Source organism: Mastomys coucha, unplaced genomic scaffold (assembly GCF_008632895.1).
Source record: "Mastomys coucha isolate ucsf_1 unplaced genomic scaffold, UCSF_Mcou_1 pScaffold21, whole genome shotgun sequence".
NCBI lineage: Eukaryota > Metazoa > Chordata > Mammalia > Rodentia > Muridae > Mastomys > Mastomys coucha.
This window is the reverse complement of record NW_022196904.1, coordinates 26,681,927-26,700,681: the sequence shown is the minus strand read 5'-3', so window position 1 is coordinate 26,700,681 and position 18,755 is coordinate 26,681,927. Positions and strand designations below refer to the sequence as shown.

General features: G+C 40.4%; 1 protein-coding gene and 1 pseudogene across 8 annotated transcripts in view; both read left to right on the top strand.

The window, feature by feature from the left end:
• Positions 1 to 18,755, top strand: part of Tdrd12 (tudor domain containing 12) — an 81,793-nt gene that overhangs the window by 5,915 nt on the left and 57,123 nt on the right. For 7 of the 8 annotated variants that reach the window (XM_031386205.1, XM_031386207.1, XM_031386208.1 and 4 more), the window contains exons 2-4: positions 4,501 to 4,659; positions 8,165 to 8,301; positions 10,417 to 10,536. In XM_031386205.1, the coding sequence (XP_031242065.1) occupies positions 4,591 to 4,659; positions 8,165 to 8,301; positions 10,417 to 10,536 (326 nt within the window). In that variant the 5' untranslated portion in view covers positions 4,501 to 4,590. Of the gene's footprint in view, positions 1 to 4,205; positions 4,398 to 4,500; positions 4,660 to 8,164; positions 8,302 to 10,416; positions 10,537 to 18,755 lie in introns of those variants that run through there. The other variant, XM_031386206.1, reaches the window with a different exon arrangement.
• Positions 18,150 to 18,755, top strand: LOC116104081 (annotated as a pseudogene).

Below are 18,755 nucleotides of genomic sequence, written 5' to 3'. Positions count from 1 at the left end.
TTAAAAAAAAAAAAAAAAGCCATTTATCATTCCTCCTGCACGACCCTAAGCAGCAATTATTCTACTAATTAAACTACATACCCAGTACTTTAGCTTCGTTATTTTATTTTATTTTTCGAGTCAGGGTTTCTCTGTGTAGCTCTGGCTGTCCTGGAACTCACTCTGTAGACCAGGCTGGCCTTGAACTCAGAAATCTGCCTGCCTCTGCCTCCTGAGTGCTGGAATTAAATTAGGCATGCGCCACCACCGCCCAGCTCTAGCTTCATTCTTTTTAGAGGTTTATTGGCTACTTAGGGTCCCTTAAAATTTTGTTTACAAAAGCCATTAGGATCTGATTAGTGATAAATATTGAATCTGTAAATCAATATTAATAATTTTTGTCAATATTAAATCTTCCAATTGTATGATTTTTTTTTTTTTTTAAATAGAATCTGACTGTAGCTCTGGCTTGCCAGGAACTCACTATGAAGACCAAGCTTGCCTTGAATGTTAAATCTGTCTCCCTCCTGAGAGTGCTGGGATTAAAGACATGTGCTCTGTCTCTCCATGTATTTTTGACTCTGTTTCTTTTATTGTAATTTTATATTTTTTCATTGTAGTATATTTTTATAGACTCTTTAGGATTTTCTATGTAGACAGTCATGCTTATAAAAGCTGGCAAGTTGCTATGCAGTGGTACTGCATGACTTTAATTCCAGCATTTAGGAGGCAGAGGCAGGTGGGTCTCTGAGTTTAAGGCCATCCTGATCTACAGAGAAAATTCCAGGACAGCCAGCACAACACAGAAAAACCCTAGCTTGAAAAATAAACAAAATAAAAAAGTGTTTATTTCTTGTCAGTTTTCCTGATAGTCTTCTCTTACAGTAGGATCTAGCACACTCCAGCCAATATTGAAGAAAGTGATATGTACACCACTATTGGATTTTTATTTCCTGTGTTTTACTTCCTGCCCTTTAAAAAAAGTGTGTGTGTATATGTGTATTTTTAAAAGAGTTCTTTATCTTATGTATATGAGTGTACTGTAGCTATCTTCAGATATACCAGACAGAAGAAAGTATCGGATCCCATTACAGATGGTTGTGAGCTACCATGTGGGTGCTGGGAATTGAACTCAGAACCTCTGGAAGAATAGTGATCTTAACCACTTAGCTATTTCAGCCATCTCTCCAGTCCTACTTCCCGTCCTTTAATAATAGATCTCATTTGTTAATACAGGGGGTCTAGCACACTCTTGTAAGTCTAGCACTCAGGAGATGGAAGCAGGAGATTAAAACTCTGCCATAGCAAGTGTGAGACTAGCTTGAGCTATGGGAGATCCTGCTGAAAAAACCAAAACGACAACAAAGTCCCATTTCCTAACATTATTTAGATGCTTATTATAACCATCTTGTCCTTAAGTTCTTGAGCATTCTTGTAATAGCTACTTTCAAGTCCTTGCCAACTAAGCAGCTTGGTCTCCCTCCCTTTCTAGGTCAGAGCTCTGGACCTTGAGATGTTAGGCAAGTGTGTGCCACTGAGCTACATCCCCAGTCCTGGGGTCACTGTCTAGTGATTTCCTTCTTGGCCGTCTGTCATGGTTTCATTCCTTCATATGTCTAGTAACTGGCTTTACTGGGCTTTGCTTTATCCCTTCCTTATTGCAACCAACATGGAGATATCTATGTTATTAAGTATATGACTACTTTTAATTATGTATAAGTTTAATTAAGTATATGTTACTCTGCAGTAACAAAACCTGGATAACTGCTGTCTTTTCCCCAGTTATTATAAAAACCTCCAAGTAGCCAAGCATGATGGTGCACCCCTTTAATCCCAGTAATTAGGAGCTAGAGGCAGGTAAATCTTTGTGAGTTTGAGACCAGCCTGGTCTACATGGCCAGTTCCAGGCCAGCCAAGATACATAGTGAAATCTGGTCTTTAAAAAGAAAAAAAAAATCAAGAATTTGTAAGAGTAGAAAAATACTAAAGCAAACACTTGTATTCCTGCCTTCTGGTGTGTAGGATACAAAGTTGTGTCTTACTGCTTCTTGACCCTCTCAGTAGGCAGAGGTAGGGTATGCATTTGAAAAATCAATGGTAGTTTTAACTGATGTTTTTAATTCAAATTTAACTGTTTTTTTTTCTATTTTTTTTTTTTAGCTTATTTCTAAAAATGGTCCTTTTGTGGAGTTTTAAAATTTTTTTTATATGTGTGATGGCTTGAGTAAGGATGGCTTCCATAGGCTCATAGATTTGAATGCTTGGTCACCAGAGAGTGGCACTATTTGAAAAGATAGGGAGGCATGGCTTTGTTAGAGGAAATGTGTCACTGGAAGTGGGCTTTGAGGTTTTCAAAGCCCCAAGAAGAGAAGCTCCTGAAGTACTGCTACCTGCAGATCTGGATGTAGAACTGAGCTACTTCTCCAGCACTGTGTCTGCATGTATGCATGCCATCATGCTTTCTGCCATGATGACAATGGACTAATGAAACTGTAAGCCAGTCCCAAGTAAATGCTTTCCATTATAAGAGTTGCTGTGGTCATGGTATCTTCTTCGTGGCACTAGAGCGCTAAGACAGTATGCATGTGGGCGTGCACCATGTGTTTGCTGCTCTGCTACCCTTGGAGGCTAGAGGAGAGCATCAGATCACCTGGAACTGGCCTTACAGAGCATTTTGAGCTACCTGGCCTGATTTCTGGGAATGAACTCAGGTCTTCTGGAAGAGGAGCAAGTGGTCTTAGCTTCTGATCTTTCTCCAACCCTTTGTGGGTCTTTTAATTCCATTTTATTTATTTTGTACATGTGTTTATGGTAGTGGGCATGTGAAGGTCAGAGGACAGCTTAACTTGTGGAACTTTTCTCTGACTTTATGGGTTCCAGGGCACAAACAACTCAGATAGTCAGCCGTAGCTGCAGCACCTTTATAGCTGAGCTATAATTTTTTTATAATTTTAAAAATAATATATTCCAAGATAAATTCAGATAACTCTGACTTTGATCTTCTATTCCACTCTTCCCTTTCCCTATGTAATAATTTATGTTTGTTTGATTTATCATTTATCTTCCCCCAGCTATTTTGGAGAGCGGATCATTCTGAGATTGGAATCCAGGGCCTTGTAACTTGCTAGTTAAGTGCTCTGCCTTAGAGCTGGACCCCAGCCCCTCATCGCTGTTTTTCATTCCTCTTCTTTCCTTCTCCCTCCAGCCCATGTTTGAGATGTTGAATTGTACCTTGCACTGACCCTTTAACTCACTGTGTAGCTATGGTTGATGTTGAACCCTGATCCTTCTCCCTGTACCTCCAAATGCTAGGATTACAGATATGTGTCAAAATGTTTTATTTCATGACATACTGCAGGTTAAACTAAAGTGTCATATATGTTGGGCAAGTGTGTCACCAATTGAGCTACATCTCCTTCCCCCATCTCCTCTTTGATTAAATAATAGAATTTTCATATGCACTACATCCTGCATGACTTTGGACCTAACCTGATAGAGAATGAAGAAAGGATAGCTAGATACACAGACACGGAAACTGAAAGGCTGGGAGATGGTGGGTTGTGTGCACTCTGATGGAATGGTACCAACTATGCAGCAGAACCTCAGTGAGTTCATTATGTACAGCAGGAGAATGAGGGGTTAGCTAGTCTCAATGGGAGTCTTTGCAGGGGAACCATCAAGGGTTGCAGTCACCCAGGAGGAGGAAGCTGTAGTTGCTCATTCTTTACACACTGTCCACATCCACACTCTGACCAGAGGAAGGCTCTGCTAATTCCCATGGGTCTGAGACATTGGTATCCTTGACATGCCTGTACCCATGTCAAGACATTCACATAGGATTTTATCTTTTCCTTACAGACTCAATCAGGCCTTACTTGGTTCCCCACACTTATGTTCTTGTTTTGTGTTTTTGTTGTTGTTTCTTTCTTAACAGGTTATAAATACTGTCTGTAATTTGCTTATATATATCATGTATACTTTTTAAATATTGGAGATCAAGGGCATCTCTTTGCCTTTGGGGTGCCAGAGTTTGAAACAGGTTTTAGATTCATAGTCTAAGCTGGTTTTGAACATGTGATCACCTTGCCTCAGCCTCCTGAGTATTACCATTATACATGTGTTCCACCATGCCCACTATCCTGTTTGTTTTTGATTTGCACACATAATTGAGAATTGTTTGCGTATTCTTATTTATGTGTTTTGGGATTTTTATCTTGTATCAGATCTCATACTCCTGGAAATTACTCTCCTGGAAAAGGCCTGACAAGAGGGCCAGACTGTGGACAGTGGCAGTTTATGTTGCAGGGTCTTACTTCTGTTGCTCTGGCTATTCTGGAACTCACTATGTAGACCAGGCTGTCATCAAACTCACATAAATGTGCCATCTGGCTGCTTCAATCTGACCATTTAAGACAAAGGTGCTTGTCAAGGATTTGTTAGATCACTGACATTACAAACAGGCTTTATGTCATATGACTCTACTTTTAAGTCATGCATTGTTTTGTCTTCTTAATATTACAGATTGAAGATCCAGGTTGCTTCTGGGTAATTATAAAAGGATGTAGTCATTTTTTAGAACAAGAAGTTGACTACCAAAAACTAAACAGTGCCATGAATGACTTCTATAACAGCATGTGTCAAGATATAGAAATAAAACCATTAATGCTGGAAGAAGGGCAGGTATGTACCTAAATATGCTTTGATCTCAGGGTCTTAAAACAGAGCTTAAAATGCAAAATATTCTATACCTAAATAGTAAAAGTTTTAGAATATTTTAGCTCTTTCTATCATTACCTGGTATTGGTTTATTTTGCACATGCTAGAACCCCATCTTGGAAGAGGATGGTTAGGCAAGGTCCTCTCACCCCAGGGATCAAACTTGGGTCTTGGCAGCAGGGACTTTTACAGGCAGAGATAGCTCAGTCAACTGACTTTTTATAGCATGGGCATAGGAGACAGCACATGGTCTTCAGGGCCCAAAATGTATATGCAGGCCTTTAGCAAGCAAGACATGGGGCTTGGGCTGCCTGGTTTGTTTGTTTGTTTGTGTTTGTGTTTTTTAATTACTTAGGCTTTGGGAAACTTATATTTCTTTCTTCTACTTGTTCCATATCTTGGCCCCTCTGTATTCTTGCAACATTGAAACTGTCCCGCAGTTTCATGAACTGGGTTCTGCCTAGACCGAAGGGAGAAAGGCGACCTGAAACACAGAGTTTGAGAACAAAAGGACACCGGAGCCAAGTTGAGGGTTTCCAATCAAGGCTCTCCTTTACTTGGGGGGTTCAGCAGTTATATAAAAGAGAACATACTGAATCTCTGGTTACAACGACATTTGAATAACATAAGGAATTAGGGAGGAGTCAGGAAGAGTCCGAGCAAAGTCAAGGGGGAAGTCCAAGGGAAGCTGGCTGCTGGGCTGAAGGTGGAGACTCAGGACATCCCGCAGGTCTCAGCTCAGGGGAGTGGCTGGAGGCGCAGTCCACAGTGGGGGAGGAGGTCAACAACAGATGTCCTCAGGTTGTATACGTGCCAGCCAGCAGGCGCACAGCAGGCATGAGTTGAGTCTGCAGTGGCTAACTCCGACGTCTTGCATCTGAGGGACCCCAACACAACATAAACTACCACTGTCCACAATCTGGCCCTCTTGTCAGGCCTTTTCCAGGAGAGTGGATTTTTTATAATAGCATGGTAGGAAAGATTTTTATAAGAGTGTTTTAAGGAAAAAAAACAGGAAACACTTGAGTTCCCCTACCCCCATCATCATTAGTAGCATGATGTATTGTTTTTCATGTTAGCTAAATGTTAGCTTCTAAAGTGAAGTTAGGTCAGTTTGTCCTTGAAAATGTGTGTGCACTTGTGTCTGTATATTTCAGATAGTCTGTCTGCTTAAACTTTTCCATTTGTCCTCTATATTTTGTATAGACTAATAAGCACAGCTAAATGTTTTGGATGGATTTGAGGTCTATCCCTCAATATGTTTTCTGTGAACTTCCTGTTATATTAACTTGGAAGGCAAGACTCTGAGAGGTGCTAAGATGCCGTGGATTGAGGTTGCAACAGCCTGGTCTCCTGCATATCGCCAACAGTGTTTCACTAAGTGGTCTCTCCGTTCAGTAGTGACCATCAGGTCTTTCCTTTGTGGTTTTGACATGAGATTTTTTTCCCCACACCTTTGCATTCTGAGTTAAGATTCATCTATGTAGAACTTTTCCTCATTTATTAACTAATAAAATATGAAATAGTTAGCTGCTCATGACTTTAATCCCAGCATTTAGGAGGAGGCAGAGGCAGGTAGGCCAGCCTGGTGCATAGTGAGTTCCAGGACAGCTAGGGCTATGTAGAGAAACCCTATCTCAAAAACAAAAGGAAAAGATTTTGTAGTGTAAACAAAATGGTTCTCTTTTTAAAAAGAAATTTATTTAAATTACATCCTGACCACAGTTTTCCCTCCCCCCTCTCCTTGCAGCCCTCCTCCCCAACCCACCCCCAAATCCTATCTGCCCCTCCTCATTTCTCTTCAGAAAAGGGCTGGCCTTGATGGATAGCAACCAGCCATGGCATATGAAGTTGCAGTAAGACTAGGCATCTCCTATTTAGGCCACCTAGTAGGGAGAAAGGTGCCCAAAGGCAGGCACCAGAGTCAGAGATATTAGTATCACCAGAAGACCAAGCTACACAACTGCAGTCCGTATGCAGAGGGCCTAGGTCAGTCCCATGCAGATTTCCTGGTTGGCAGTTCAGTCTCTGTGGACCCTTATGGGCCCAGGTTGGTTGATTCTGTGGATTTTCTTGTGGTGTCCTTGACCCGCTCTGGCTCCTATAATCCTTCCTCCTGTCTTCAGAGGTGTTCCCCAAGCTCTGCCTAATATTTGGCTGTGGATCTCTGCATCTGTTTCCATCTGTTGGTGGGTGAAGCCTCTTTGATTACAATTAAGCTAGATGCCCATCTATGAGTATAGCAGAATAGCATTAGTTAACCATTTCATTGTTGTTGTTTTTTGTTTTGTTTTGTTTTGTTTTTTCATTTGTGTTTGGTTCTATTGTGGGTCTCTGGGCTATCCTATCCAGCCTCTGGCTCCTGGCCTTCCAGGCAGTGTCAGGGATGAGTTTCTATTTGTAGCATGGGTTTTAAGCTAGACCACTCCTTGGTTGGCCACTCCCAAAATTTCTTCACTACCTTTACCCCAGCACATCTTGTAGGCAGGACAAATTGTAGGTAGAAGGTTTTATGGCTCGGTTGGTGTCTCAATCCTTCCACTGGAACTCTTCCTGGTTATAGGAGATGGTCAGTTCAAGCTCCATATCCTCCATTGCTAAGAGTTTTAGCTAGGGTTGCCCTCATTGATTCTGGGGTGTTTCCATTGCTCTAGGTTTCTAGCTTGTCCCAGAGATACCTCCTGTTTCCATTTCCATTCCCACCTCTGTCCAGGCCCCTCTCCCCACACACCCTTGATGTCAATTCTGTTTCCCCTTCTCAGTGAGATTCATGTGTTACCAGCCCCCTCTAGCCCTCGTTGTTACTTTGCTTCTTTGGGTCTGTGGATTGCAGCATGATTATCCTTTACTTTATGGCTAACATCCACTTAAGTGAGTACATACCATATTTGTCTTTCTGGGTCTAGGTGGAGATATGAGTTACTGCAGAGCTTAATTTACAAATTAAGCATAGAAGACACTGGCAACAATAATAAATTAGCATAATTATGACAATGTACTATAATAAAAATCATCTGTAAGGCCATTTTTAGGGGAAATAAAGGTTATTTGAACCAAGCATATCATGTCAGTCCTATGACAGCTGGCCTGATATCCAAGACAGGATGGCGATTAAGAGGCCAGTACTGTTCGTTTAGTATGTGCTGCACAAGTGAGCAGCTCATGTTCCGGGCTCAGTGGAGCAAGGTGGTATAAGAATTCCTTATGCTGCCTGGAGCAGAGGATACTTAAAATTAGAAATTGTTGACTTCTGGGACTTTCATTAATCTTTTCAGACTATCTTTAACTGTGAGCAACAGAAACTGTTGCTAATGGGAACTACTGTAGTAAGAAAACTCATCCCAACCCTCTTGCCTGAGGACACTGCTTCCTGAGGGTGTGCCCAGCTCCCCGCCACTGCCCTGTGGTCGCTGAGGGACCTTACGTTTCTCACGTGTGAGTTAACCCTGAGCTTGTTTTCATTTTGCAGGTGTGTGTGGTATACTGTCAGGAGCTGAAGTGTTGGTGCAGGGCTGTGATTAAGTCGATCATCTCTTCTGCAGATCATTACCTGGCAGAGTGTTTTCTTGTGGATTTTGCCAAGTATATTCCAGTAAAATCTAAAAAGTACATATGTGTTAATTTTGTCTTATATGCCTTAAAGAGACAGATGGCAGTTTTAAAGTAAAATGTCAATAAAGTAAATACATTCTTGTTTTAAACATTTTTAAAGATATATTTTGAATTATGTGTACATGTGTTTTGTGTGTTGGTATGTGCATGCATGTGTGCTTACACTAGAAGACCATTAGATCCTTATAGGCAGTGTGAGCCACCCAATGTGGGTACTGAGAACCAAATACAGGACCTCTGCTATAGCAGCATGTGTTCCTAACTGCTAAGCTATCTCTCCAGCCAAATCAATGTCGATTTTTAAAGTAAGGAGAGACTTTGGAAGCACAGAGAGTCAGAATGAGCTCACACGTGTCTTCTTTCCTGAAAGGGCAGGGCAAGCTGTTCTGTTTGCATCTCTTGTACTGCTGCCATCTGGTCTGTCCCCTTAGCTTGCTCATGGACAGAGTAGGTCTTAGAGGGAGATATGACTCAGGAAAGATGCTGCCAAGAAGTAGAATTTTTTTTTCTTGTCTCATAGAAAAGGAGAATGCAGACCACTGTTAGGGTATACAGGGCAAACTATGCAACCATACATTCTTGATTCTCTTGCATAACAAGGAGAGAGTTTAGCTGTCTCTTAACGTAGGACACAGGAGCCAAATGTCCATCGGGCAGGCTGCTCTGATTTTGGGACCACATGTTACAGTTTACTGGAACTAATAAGTCTTTGCATTTTGTGGCAACCTGTCAAGTTTTCTTCCTGGAGTAAAAGGTATTCAGTTAAACATGAGGACCCTTGTTCCCACAGAATAAGGCACTATAACAGACAAGCTATAGTAGCTATTAGAGGCATGTGGCAAATGGGACATTAGGGTTTACAGAGAGTATAGGAAGTAGTAGTTTGTGTTCAGAGCTTTGCAGCTTTTAATTTATATTTTGTTTGTTTCAAAAGAACTATTGAACTTACCTGTTGGGAACTTTTCTCTTTGTTTATTTATTTTTCTCCTTGGTTAGTTTATTTAGGGCAAGAGAACTGCATGATACATGAGTGTAATAAGTTCAGTACAGCCACCTGTACTGTCTAACCTGTCTCGGATAACCAGCTTGTATGGTTGCCTGTGGAGAGTGGGGTCCTAGGAAGAGAACCAGTTGACATTTGAAATGTGTTAATTTTTTTAAGATTTATTTATTAGTATACATACATACACTGTAGCTGTCTTCAGACACACCAGAAGAGGGCATCAGATCTCATTATAGGTGGTTGTGAACCACCATGTGGTTGCTGGGATTTGAACTCAGGACCTTCGGAAGAACAGTCAGTGCTCTTACCTGCTGAGCCATCTCGCCAGCCCTTAAAGAAACTTTTGTGTGATTCTGATCATATGATAAAGTTGGCATTTCATGAATTTATTTGTTGCGTGCTGAGACTGATACTCAAGCCACAGTACATGTGTGAAGGTCAGAGGACAACTTGCAGGAGTCAGTTCTTTCCTTCCACCATGTAGGTCTCAGAGATCAAGTCCAGGTCATCAGGCTTGGTGGCTGGTGCTTTAATCCTCTAGGCACCTCTCCTGCCTGGATTTGATATTTAAAAGTAGTAAGTAGCCAGGCATGGTGATGGTGACACATGCCAGAAATCCTAGGACTTGGGACATGGAAGCAGGCCAGTCTGAACCATATTGAGACCTTATCTAAAAGAATAAAAATAAAAATTAGACCCCTTCACAAGTTCAGTTGTTATGCAGTATTTTTCACCATTTGTAGCCTCACTAGATAGATATATTTTTGCCTAAACTCCTATGCCACAGAATATTAATACCATAGATTATGTGCAGTGTATAGACGTTTTGGTTTTGTTTTTTTTTTTCGAGACAGGGTTTCTCTGTGTAGCCCTGGCTGTCCTGGAACTGCCTCAAACTCAGAAATCTGCCTGTCTCTGCTTCCCAAGTGCTGGCATTAGAGACATGTGCCACCACCGCCCAGTCAGTGTATAGACCTTTATACATAAAACTTAAGTTTTCTTTTGCTCCTTAGTGAACAATATGTTAATTATATGTTTGCTTTAAGAGAATTTGTTATATATATATCTTTTACTTACAATAAAATTATTTGTTTTTTACCTTTAAGCATTCGAGTTGCAGTAGAGTCTTTTATGCAGCTTCCTTACAGAGCAAAAAAGTTCAGACTTTACTGTACAAAACCTGTGACATTGCACATTGACTTCTGTGAAGACAATGCTGAGATTGTGTAAGTATATCTTTTTTTTTTGAAGCTTAAAATACTGCCACCCTTTTTATTTCTATATGTGTTTCCATTTTAATTTGTTATAAAGATCACAGTCAGAGAACAAGCAAAATCTAGTTAATTAATAATTGATTCCACTCTCATGCAAGTTTGATCTAGTAGCCCTGTAATACCGTGGTGTGGCATCATGAGGTCACTGTTTTAGGGGGGTCCCTGTAGATGTCATACAAGGAAATGGATTGTGAAGACATCCAGTGTAGATAGAATTTATCAACCTAGATGAACTTCATGGAGTCTAATAACAGGTGGTTTATTCCTAATGTATTTAAGCCCAGTGTAATTTGAAGAGAAAAAAAAGAGGGCCTTGGTAAAATACAATCCCTGGTGCACAAAGAAGCATAATTACATTGAAACTCAACTCAGGCTACATATCATTTTCCCCCAAGAAGGTAGGTTCTAGAGATAGGCTATCAGTACTAACTTAAGGGCCTAAGGCTCTGGGCAGGTCTTGATCATGCAGATAGCATAGAGGTCATTTGTACTGTTAGCTACCTCCAGTCCTGGTTGTAGGAGCTTGATGTGGCCTAGCCCAACAGATAACGAAGATCACCAGGCTACAAATTGCTTCCAATTCTTGGCTTTCTGGATGGAAGAACAGGATTTTTTATCTTTACCATTGGAAAGACAATCCTGTGTGCTTAACATTCCTGGTTTCTCTAAAGATCTGTGGGCACAAGGACCTTCCTGTTGTGCTCCCAACAACTGTACACTTCCAGATAAGACATAAAACAAACTCATTGAATAAGGGGGATAGGGTTTGATGCCTTGGTTATCTTAGAAATAAAAGACAATACCTGTTGACACAGAATCCTTGCCGTATTTAAATTCTCCTTCCTGGTTAGCAGCTTGGAACATGAGATGAGAAAGCAATGAAATGCGCTGAAATGAAAGAACTTGGTTGATGTCAGGACCTTTGAGATAAGAATAATAGGAATTTCTTTTTGTTTCTTGTTTTTTTTTTTCTTCAAAGAAATTGACATTAATCTTATGAGGCATCTTAATGTATCCCTTTGGTTGTTTCTGAAATCAATAAAATAGCTGTTCATGAGTACAGATTTTGTATGTGGGGGCTCTCCAGTTCCTTCTGTTTTTATTTTGAGTGATTTTGATACCCTTTAGGTTTATTTGCTAGCAAGGAGAGCTGTGATAAGCTCCTTTACTTCTGAACTTTTCTAAAGTTAAAAACAGGAAAATCAGGGTGTGATAAAGAAGATAATCTAATAAAACCTGATGTGGTGGTGTATTCCTGAAATCCACATACTGCAGAGCCTGAGTCGAGACAACAGCTTGTTGCCTTGGTGATAACTGAGATTTGGTCTCAAAAGCAAGCAGAAACAATATAGAACATAAGACAGTTCACTATAAGTTTTGATAACTGTAATACTAAAAATGAGTAAATATTTTCTATTTTTGTCATTTTTTTTCTTGTGAGAAATTTATAATGAGATCTTGTTACCAAATCTTTTCCCAAGTGTTCGGGCAACGTAACCAAATTGCTTTGAAACTGACTGAGCCTCAAATTTCCCCCCTTTTAAAAAATAGATTTTTTTCTTATATAATATATATTCTGATTACAGTTTCTCAGTTCCTCCCCTCCAGAACCACTCCTTTTCTGTCTCTCATTAGAAAGCAGGCTTCTAAGAGATAATAATAAAATATAGATAAAACAAAATCTGTCGGCGGGGCGGTGGTGGCGCACGCCTTTTATCCCAGCACTTGGGAGGTAGAGGCAGGCGGATTTCTGAGTTCGAGGCCAGCCTGGTCTACAAAGTGAGTTCCAGGACAGCCAAGGCTACACAGAGAAACCCTGTCTCGAAAAACCAAAAAAAAAAAAAAAAAAAAGCCCAAGAGAATGCACAAGAAACAGAGACCCACTTGTTCCCACTCAGGGATCCCATTAAAAACCTTAAACTGGAAGCCATTACAAATGCACAAAGGGCCTGGTGCAGACCTGTGCAGGCCCTGTGCATGCTGCTTTAGGCTCTGGGTTCATAGGACCTTTGCTCATGCTGATTTGAAGGGCCTGTTGTCTTGGTGTCCTCCATCCCCTCTGGCTCTTTAACTCTTTCTGCCTCCTTTTCCTTGGGGTTCTCTAATTTTTCAAGGAGTGATTTGATAGTCATTCCATTTAAAATTGAGTGTTCTAAGGTCTCTCACACTTTCCATATATCTGGCTATAGGTCTCTGTATTTATTCCCATAAGCTATAGGAAGAAGTGTCTCTGATGATGGCTGAGCAAAGCACTGATCTATGAGTATAGCAAATGTCATTTTATTACTACCTTAAAAAAGATACTTGGGAGTCAGAACCAGGTAGATCTCTTGAGTTGTAGGACAGCCAGGGTTACCCAGAGTTGGAACTTTGTCTCCAAAAAAGATTAGAAAAGAACACTAGTATTTGCTTTTATCTTAGGGTTCCTGAGCTATTTTGCCTTAGGTTTTTGGTAACCCGAGCAGTGTTAGGTATAGGATCCATGTCATGGAGTGAGGCTTAAGTCAAATCAGATATTAGTTGGTTACTCCCACAAGCTTTGTACCACTATTGCGCTAACATATCTTGCAGGAAGAACACCATTGTAGATTAAAGCATTTATGGCTGGTGTCAGTATTCTTAGCTAGGCAAGATAATGTAAGAAAGACACTCAAGAATGAAATAAGTCTTTGCAAGCAACAGGGAGAGAAGAGCCTCTGTGGGCTGAACCCGCAGTAGCTTTGCAGAAGCGTATTTGTTGATTATTACCCAAAAGTTAATTTTACAGGAAGTCAAGTTGTTCATACCAGAGCGTCTGTTCTGATCTATATGCTGCCTGAAGGAACATATGAACCACACACGAGTCAGTCCCTATTATGCACTGTTTGCAGTACTCAGTAATACAGGAATTCCAGGCTTGCCAGGAATGTCATGTGACTGAAGTCCTGTGAGGGCCATAAAGCTACTTCAGAAATACAGCCCCCACAAATCTCAAAAAACAATCACTGATCAGATCCAAAAGACTTCCTCAGGGCTTAGATCCACATAAAAACAATCCCAGCACTCCAGTGTTCATGACAGATACAACAGCTTTCCTAATTTTCCCACTATAGACTGGGTTTGTATTTACATTTCTCTTTTGGTAGTGTAGAGTACCTTCTTGCACCAAAGATGCTAGAACATAGGGGTTGAAGGTGCCATTTAGGCACCAGCTTGACTTCTTTATGTTCAGTGAGTTGCATAGGTGTTGTCTTCAGCAATGGAGTCTTCTGTCAGTTGTCTTGGCAACAGCTTGAGGAGTTTGGGGATTTTCATGAGCCCCATTTGGCCAACAACTTAATTTGATGTAACTCAATCCTGGTACAGAAAACTTCATTTTATGACAAGAGATAGTCAGTTGGTACTCTGTCTCCCCCATTACTTGAGGATTTCATTTAGATTACCTTCATATATTTGGGAAAGCTTCAACTGTACTATGTTTCCATACTACTACTCAAGTGGCCCTTAATTTTAATTGTTTCTCCCCAATATTCCCTCTGTTGTTCCCTCTCCTTCTCCACTTGATCCTCCCATTTCAACTCCTGCATCAATCCATAAATCTATCCTGTTTCCCCTTTCTAATGAGATCTGCTTGTCCCTAATCATACCTAACCTCTATGATTCTACAGACTGTAGCTTGGTTATCACCGATTTAACAGCTAATATTTGCATATATGTAAATATGTACCATTTTTTGTCTTTGAGTCTGAGACAACCCCACTAAGGATGATTTTTTTTCTAATTTCATCCATTTATGTGAGAATTGCATGTCTTTTTAAAATAATTGACTCTAGGCTGGAGAGATGGCTCAGTGGTTAAGAGCACCAACTGTTCTTCCAAAGGTCCTGAGTTCAAATCCCAGCAACCACATGGTTGTTCACAACCATTTTTAAGGAGACTTGGCACCCTCTTCTGGAGTGTCTGAAGACATCTACAATATATTTACATATAATAAATAAATAAATCTTTGCCAGGCAGTGGTGGCGCAGGCCTTAATCCCAGCACTTGGGAGGCAGAGGCAGGCAGATTTCTGAGTTCAAGGCCAGCCTGGTTTACAGAGTGAGTTCCAGGACAGCCAGGGCTACACAGAGAAACCCTGTCTCAAAATAAAATAAAATAAAATAAAATAAAATAATTGACTAAAACTCCATTGTGTTAGTATACCATAGTTTTTGTTTTTGTTTTTTTTTTTAATCCATTCTCTATTGAGAGACATCTAGATTATTTCCAGTTTCTGGTTATTATGCATAGAGAAGCTATGAACATGGATGAGCAGGTATCTCTGTAGTAAGGTGAAACATCTTTTGGATGTATGTCCAACAGTGGTATAGCTGGATGTTGGGATATATTAGTTCTGAGGTAGATCATGAGGAACCAACACACTGATTTCCATAGTAGATGTACAAGGTTGCACTCCCACCAGCAATGGATGAGTGTTTTCCTTGCTCCACATCCTCACCAGCATGAGCTGTCACTTGTTTTATTAATCTTACCCATTCTGAGGAGTATAAGATAGAATCTCAAAGCAGTTTTAATTTGTATTTTCCTGATGGCTAAGGATACTGGACATTTCTTTAAGTGCTTCTCAACCGTTTTTGAGTTTCCTCTCTTGAGAATTTTCTGTTTAGATCTAGATCCCACGTTTTAATTGAGTTATTTGTTTTCTTGTTCTTTGTTATCTAGTTGTGGTGATTTGAATGAGTGTGGCTCTCAAAGGCTCATAGATTTGAATACTTGGTCACCAGAGAGTAGCACTATATGAAAGGTTTAATAAGTATGGTGTTTAATAAGTATGGCCCTTGTGGAGGAAATGAATCACTGAGTGTGGCCTTTGAGGGCTCTGTGTTCCTGATGCCTGTGGATCAAGATGCAGAACTCTCAGCTACTACTCCAGCACTATGTCTGCCTGTGTGCCACCATGCTTCCTGTCATGATAATGGACTAAACCTCTGGAACTATAAGCCAGCCCCAGTTAAATGCTTTCTTTTTAAAAAAAAGAGTTACCATGATCATGGTGTCTCTTCACAGTAGCAGAGCACTAACTGGTTTCTTGAGTTCTTTTTTTTTTTTTTTTTTTTTTTTTTTTTTTTTTTTTTTTTTTTTTGTGACAGGTTTTTTCTGTGTAGCCCTTGCTGTCTTGTAACTCACTTTGTAGACCAGGCTGGCCTTGAACTCAGAAATCTGCCTGCCTCTGCCTCCCAAGTGCTGGGATTAAAGGCGTGTACCACCACTGCCCGGCTCTTGAGTTCTTTATATATTTTAGATATTATCCCACTGTCTGATATAGAGTTAGTGAAAATCTTTTCCCATTTAGTAGGCTGGTGCTTTGTCTGAATGGTGATGTCCTTTGCCTTACAGAAGCTTTTCAGTTCCACGAAGTCCCTCCTTTTTGTTGTGTTGTTTTGTTTTGTTTAGAGACAGGGTTTTACTGCATGGCTCTGGCTATCCTGGAACTCATTTTGTAGACTAGGCTGGACTTGAACTCAGAGATCTACCTGCCTCTGCCTCCTGAGTGCTAGAACAATATCTTCAACAAATTATGCTGGTCAAACTAGATGACTACATGTAGAAGAATCCAAATAGATCTATACTTAACACTCTGCACAAAACTCAACTCCAAATGGATCAAAAACCTCAACATAAGACCATATACACTAAACCTGATAGATGAGAAGATGGGGAATAGCCTTGAATTCATTGACACAGGAAAAGACTTTCTGAACAGAACACTATTGGGACAGGCACTAAGAATTAACAGCTAATTAATAAGACCTTGCTGGGCAGTGGTGGCACAGGCCTTTAATCCCAGCACTTCAGAAGCAGAGGCAGACAGATCTCGGAGTTTGAGGCCAGCTTGGTTTATAAAAGTTCTAGGACATTCAGGGGTATACAAAGAAACTCTGTCTCATAAAAAGGGGGCGAGGAGAAGAAGATGCTGCTTTTTTTTTTTTCCAGAATGTGTTTCTGGCTTCATTTTAAATAATCAGGTGTCCATGGATATGTGGATTTATGTCTGGGTCTTCAGTTTGATTGTATTGATCAGCATGTCTGTCTATGTGCTACTACCATGCTATTTTTATTACTAAAGTATCAAGCTTTAAACATTTTTTTTTTATCCATTGAGCACAGGACTAAGCTTCATTATACTTCCTGATGCCCCCTTTCTCCTCAAACTGTAAATTTTGTCTATTTCTTTGCTAAGCTTGCTCTTTTCATTATAGATCTGCATAAGATTGGCCACTAATACTGGAGAGATGGCTCAGCAGTTAAGAGCACTGGCTGCTCTTATAGAGATCCTGAGTTCAATTCCCCTCAACCACATGGTGGCTCACAACCACCTCTAATGGGATCCTGTGCTGCCTGATGGTGTATCTGAAGACAGCAATGGTGTACTAATAACCACATAATACAGTCAATACTAAACTGTTTGAAATCTCCTCTGCCAACACCATTAATCCAAAATTCTTCAATTTAGCCTCAGGCAGACTTTTCAGACAAAGGCAAAAAGGAGCCACATTCTTTATCAAACTATCACAAGAATGACCACATATTAATAGTCATCCCTACTGAACATCTTGAGTTGGGTTCCCACAGTTCAAATTACTCCCTGTCTTCCATATTCCTACTAGGATAGACTATTAAGCAACACTTAAAATGTCCAAACCACTTTTCTAATCCAAAGTCTCAAAAGTTTTCTGTATTCCTACAAACAAAGGCATGGTCAGGTCTACCACAGCATTACCCAACTTTTGGTACCAACTTCTGTCTTAATCATTCCTATTCACAGGTAGAATAGCCATTTTTTTTAAAAGATTTATTTGTTTATTATATATAAGTACACTGTAGGTGTCTTCAGACGCACCAGAGGGGGCGTCAGATCTTATTACGGATGGTTGTGAGCCACCATGTGGTTGCTGGGATTTGAACTCAGGACCTTCGGAAGAGCAATCAGTGCTCTTAACCGCTGAGCCATCTCTCCAGCCCCCTAGAATAGCCATTTTTATCTCATTAATCTCATGAATATGAGAGATCATTTCATTTTCTGATGTCTTCAATTTCCTTCTTCATTGTCTTGATGTTTTTTATCATATAAATGTTTCACTTACTTGGTTAGAGTTACCCTGAGATATTTTGTAGTATTTGATGCTATTGTGAAGGGTGATGTTTCCCTAATTTTTTTCTCAGTCTGTTTGTTATTTGTATATAGAAGGGTTACTTATTTTTGTGAGTTAATTTTATATCCAGCTACTTGGCTGAGAGTGATTATCAGCTGTAGGAGTTGCTGGTGGAATTTTTAGAGTCATATATAATCATATCACCTATAAGTAAGCATACATTGATTTACTTTCCAGTTTATATCCTCTTGATCTCTTTCAATTGTTTTACCATCCTAGCTAAGACTGCAAGTACTATATTGAAATAGGTATGGGGTGATGGTAGACAACTTTGTCTTCTTCTTGATTTTAGTAGAATTGCTTTGAGTTTTTCTCCCTTTAAGTTGATGTTTGCTGATTGCAGTAATTGAGCTCCATAGAGACAGCACCGGGGCAAGCGAGAGCCGGACGGGCACTGGGAGACTCTGTGCCTCACGGAGGAAAATCAACTAAACATGGGCAAAGGAGATCCTAAGAAGCCTAGAGGCAAAATGTCCTCATATGCATTCTTTGTGCAAACTTGCCGGGAGGAGCACAAGAAGAAGCACCCGGATGCTTCTGTCAACTTCTCAGAGTTCTCCAAGAAGTGCTCAGAGAGGTGGAAGACCATGTCTTCTAAAGAAAAGGGGAAATTTGAAGATATGGCAAAGGCTGACAAGGCTCATTATGAAAGAGAAATGAAAACCTACATCCCCCCCCAAAGGGGACACCAAAAAGAAGTTCAAGGACCCCAATGCACCCAAGAGGCCTCCTTCGGCCTTCTTGTTCTGTTCTGAATACCGCCCTAAAATCAAAGGTGAGCATCCTGGCTTATCCATTGGTGATGTTGCAAAGAAACTAGGAGAGATGTGGAACAACACTGCAGCTGATGACAAGCAGCCCTACGAGAAGGCTACCAAGCTGAAGGAGAAGTACAAGAAGGATATTGCTACCTACAGAGCTAAAGGAAAACCCGATGCAGCGAAAAAGGGGGTGGTCAAGGCTGAAAAGAGCAAGAAA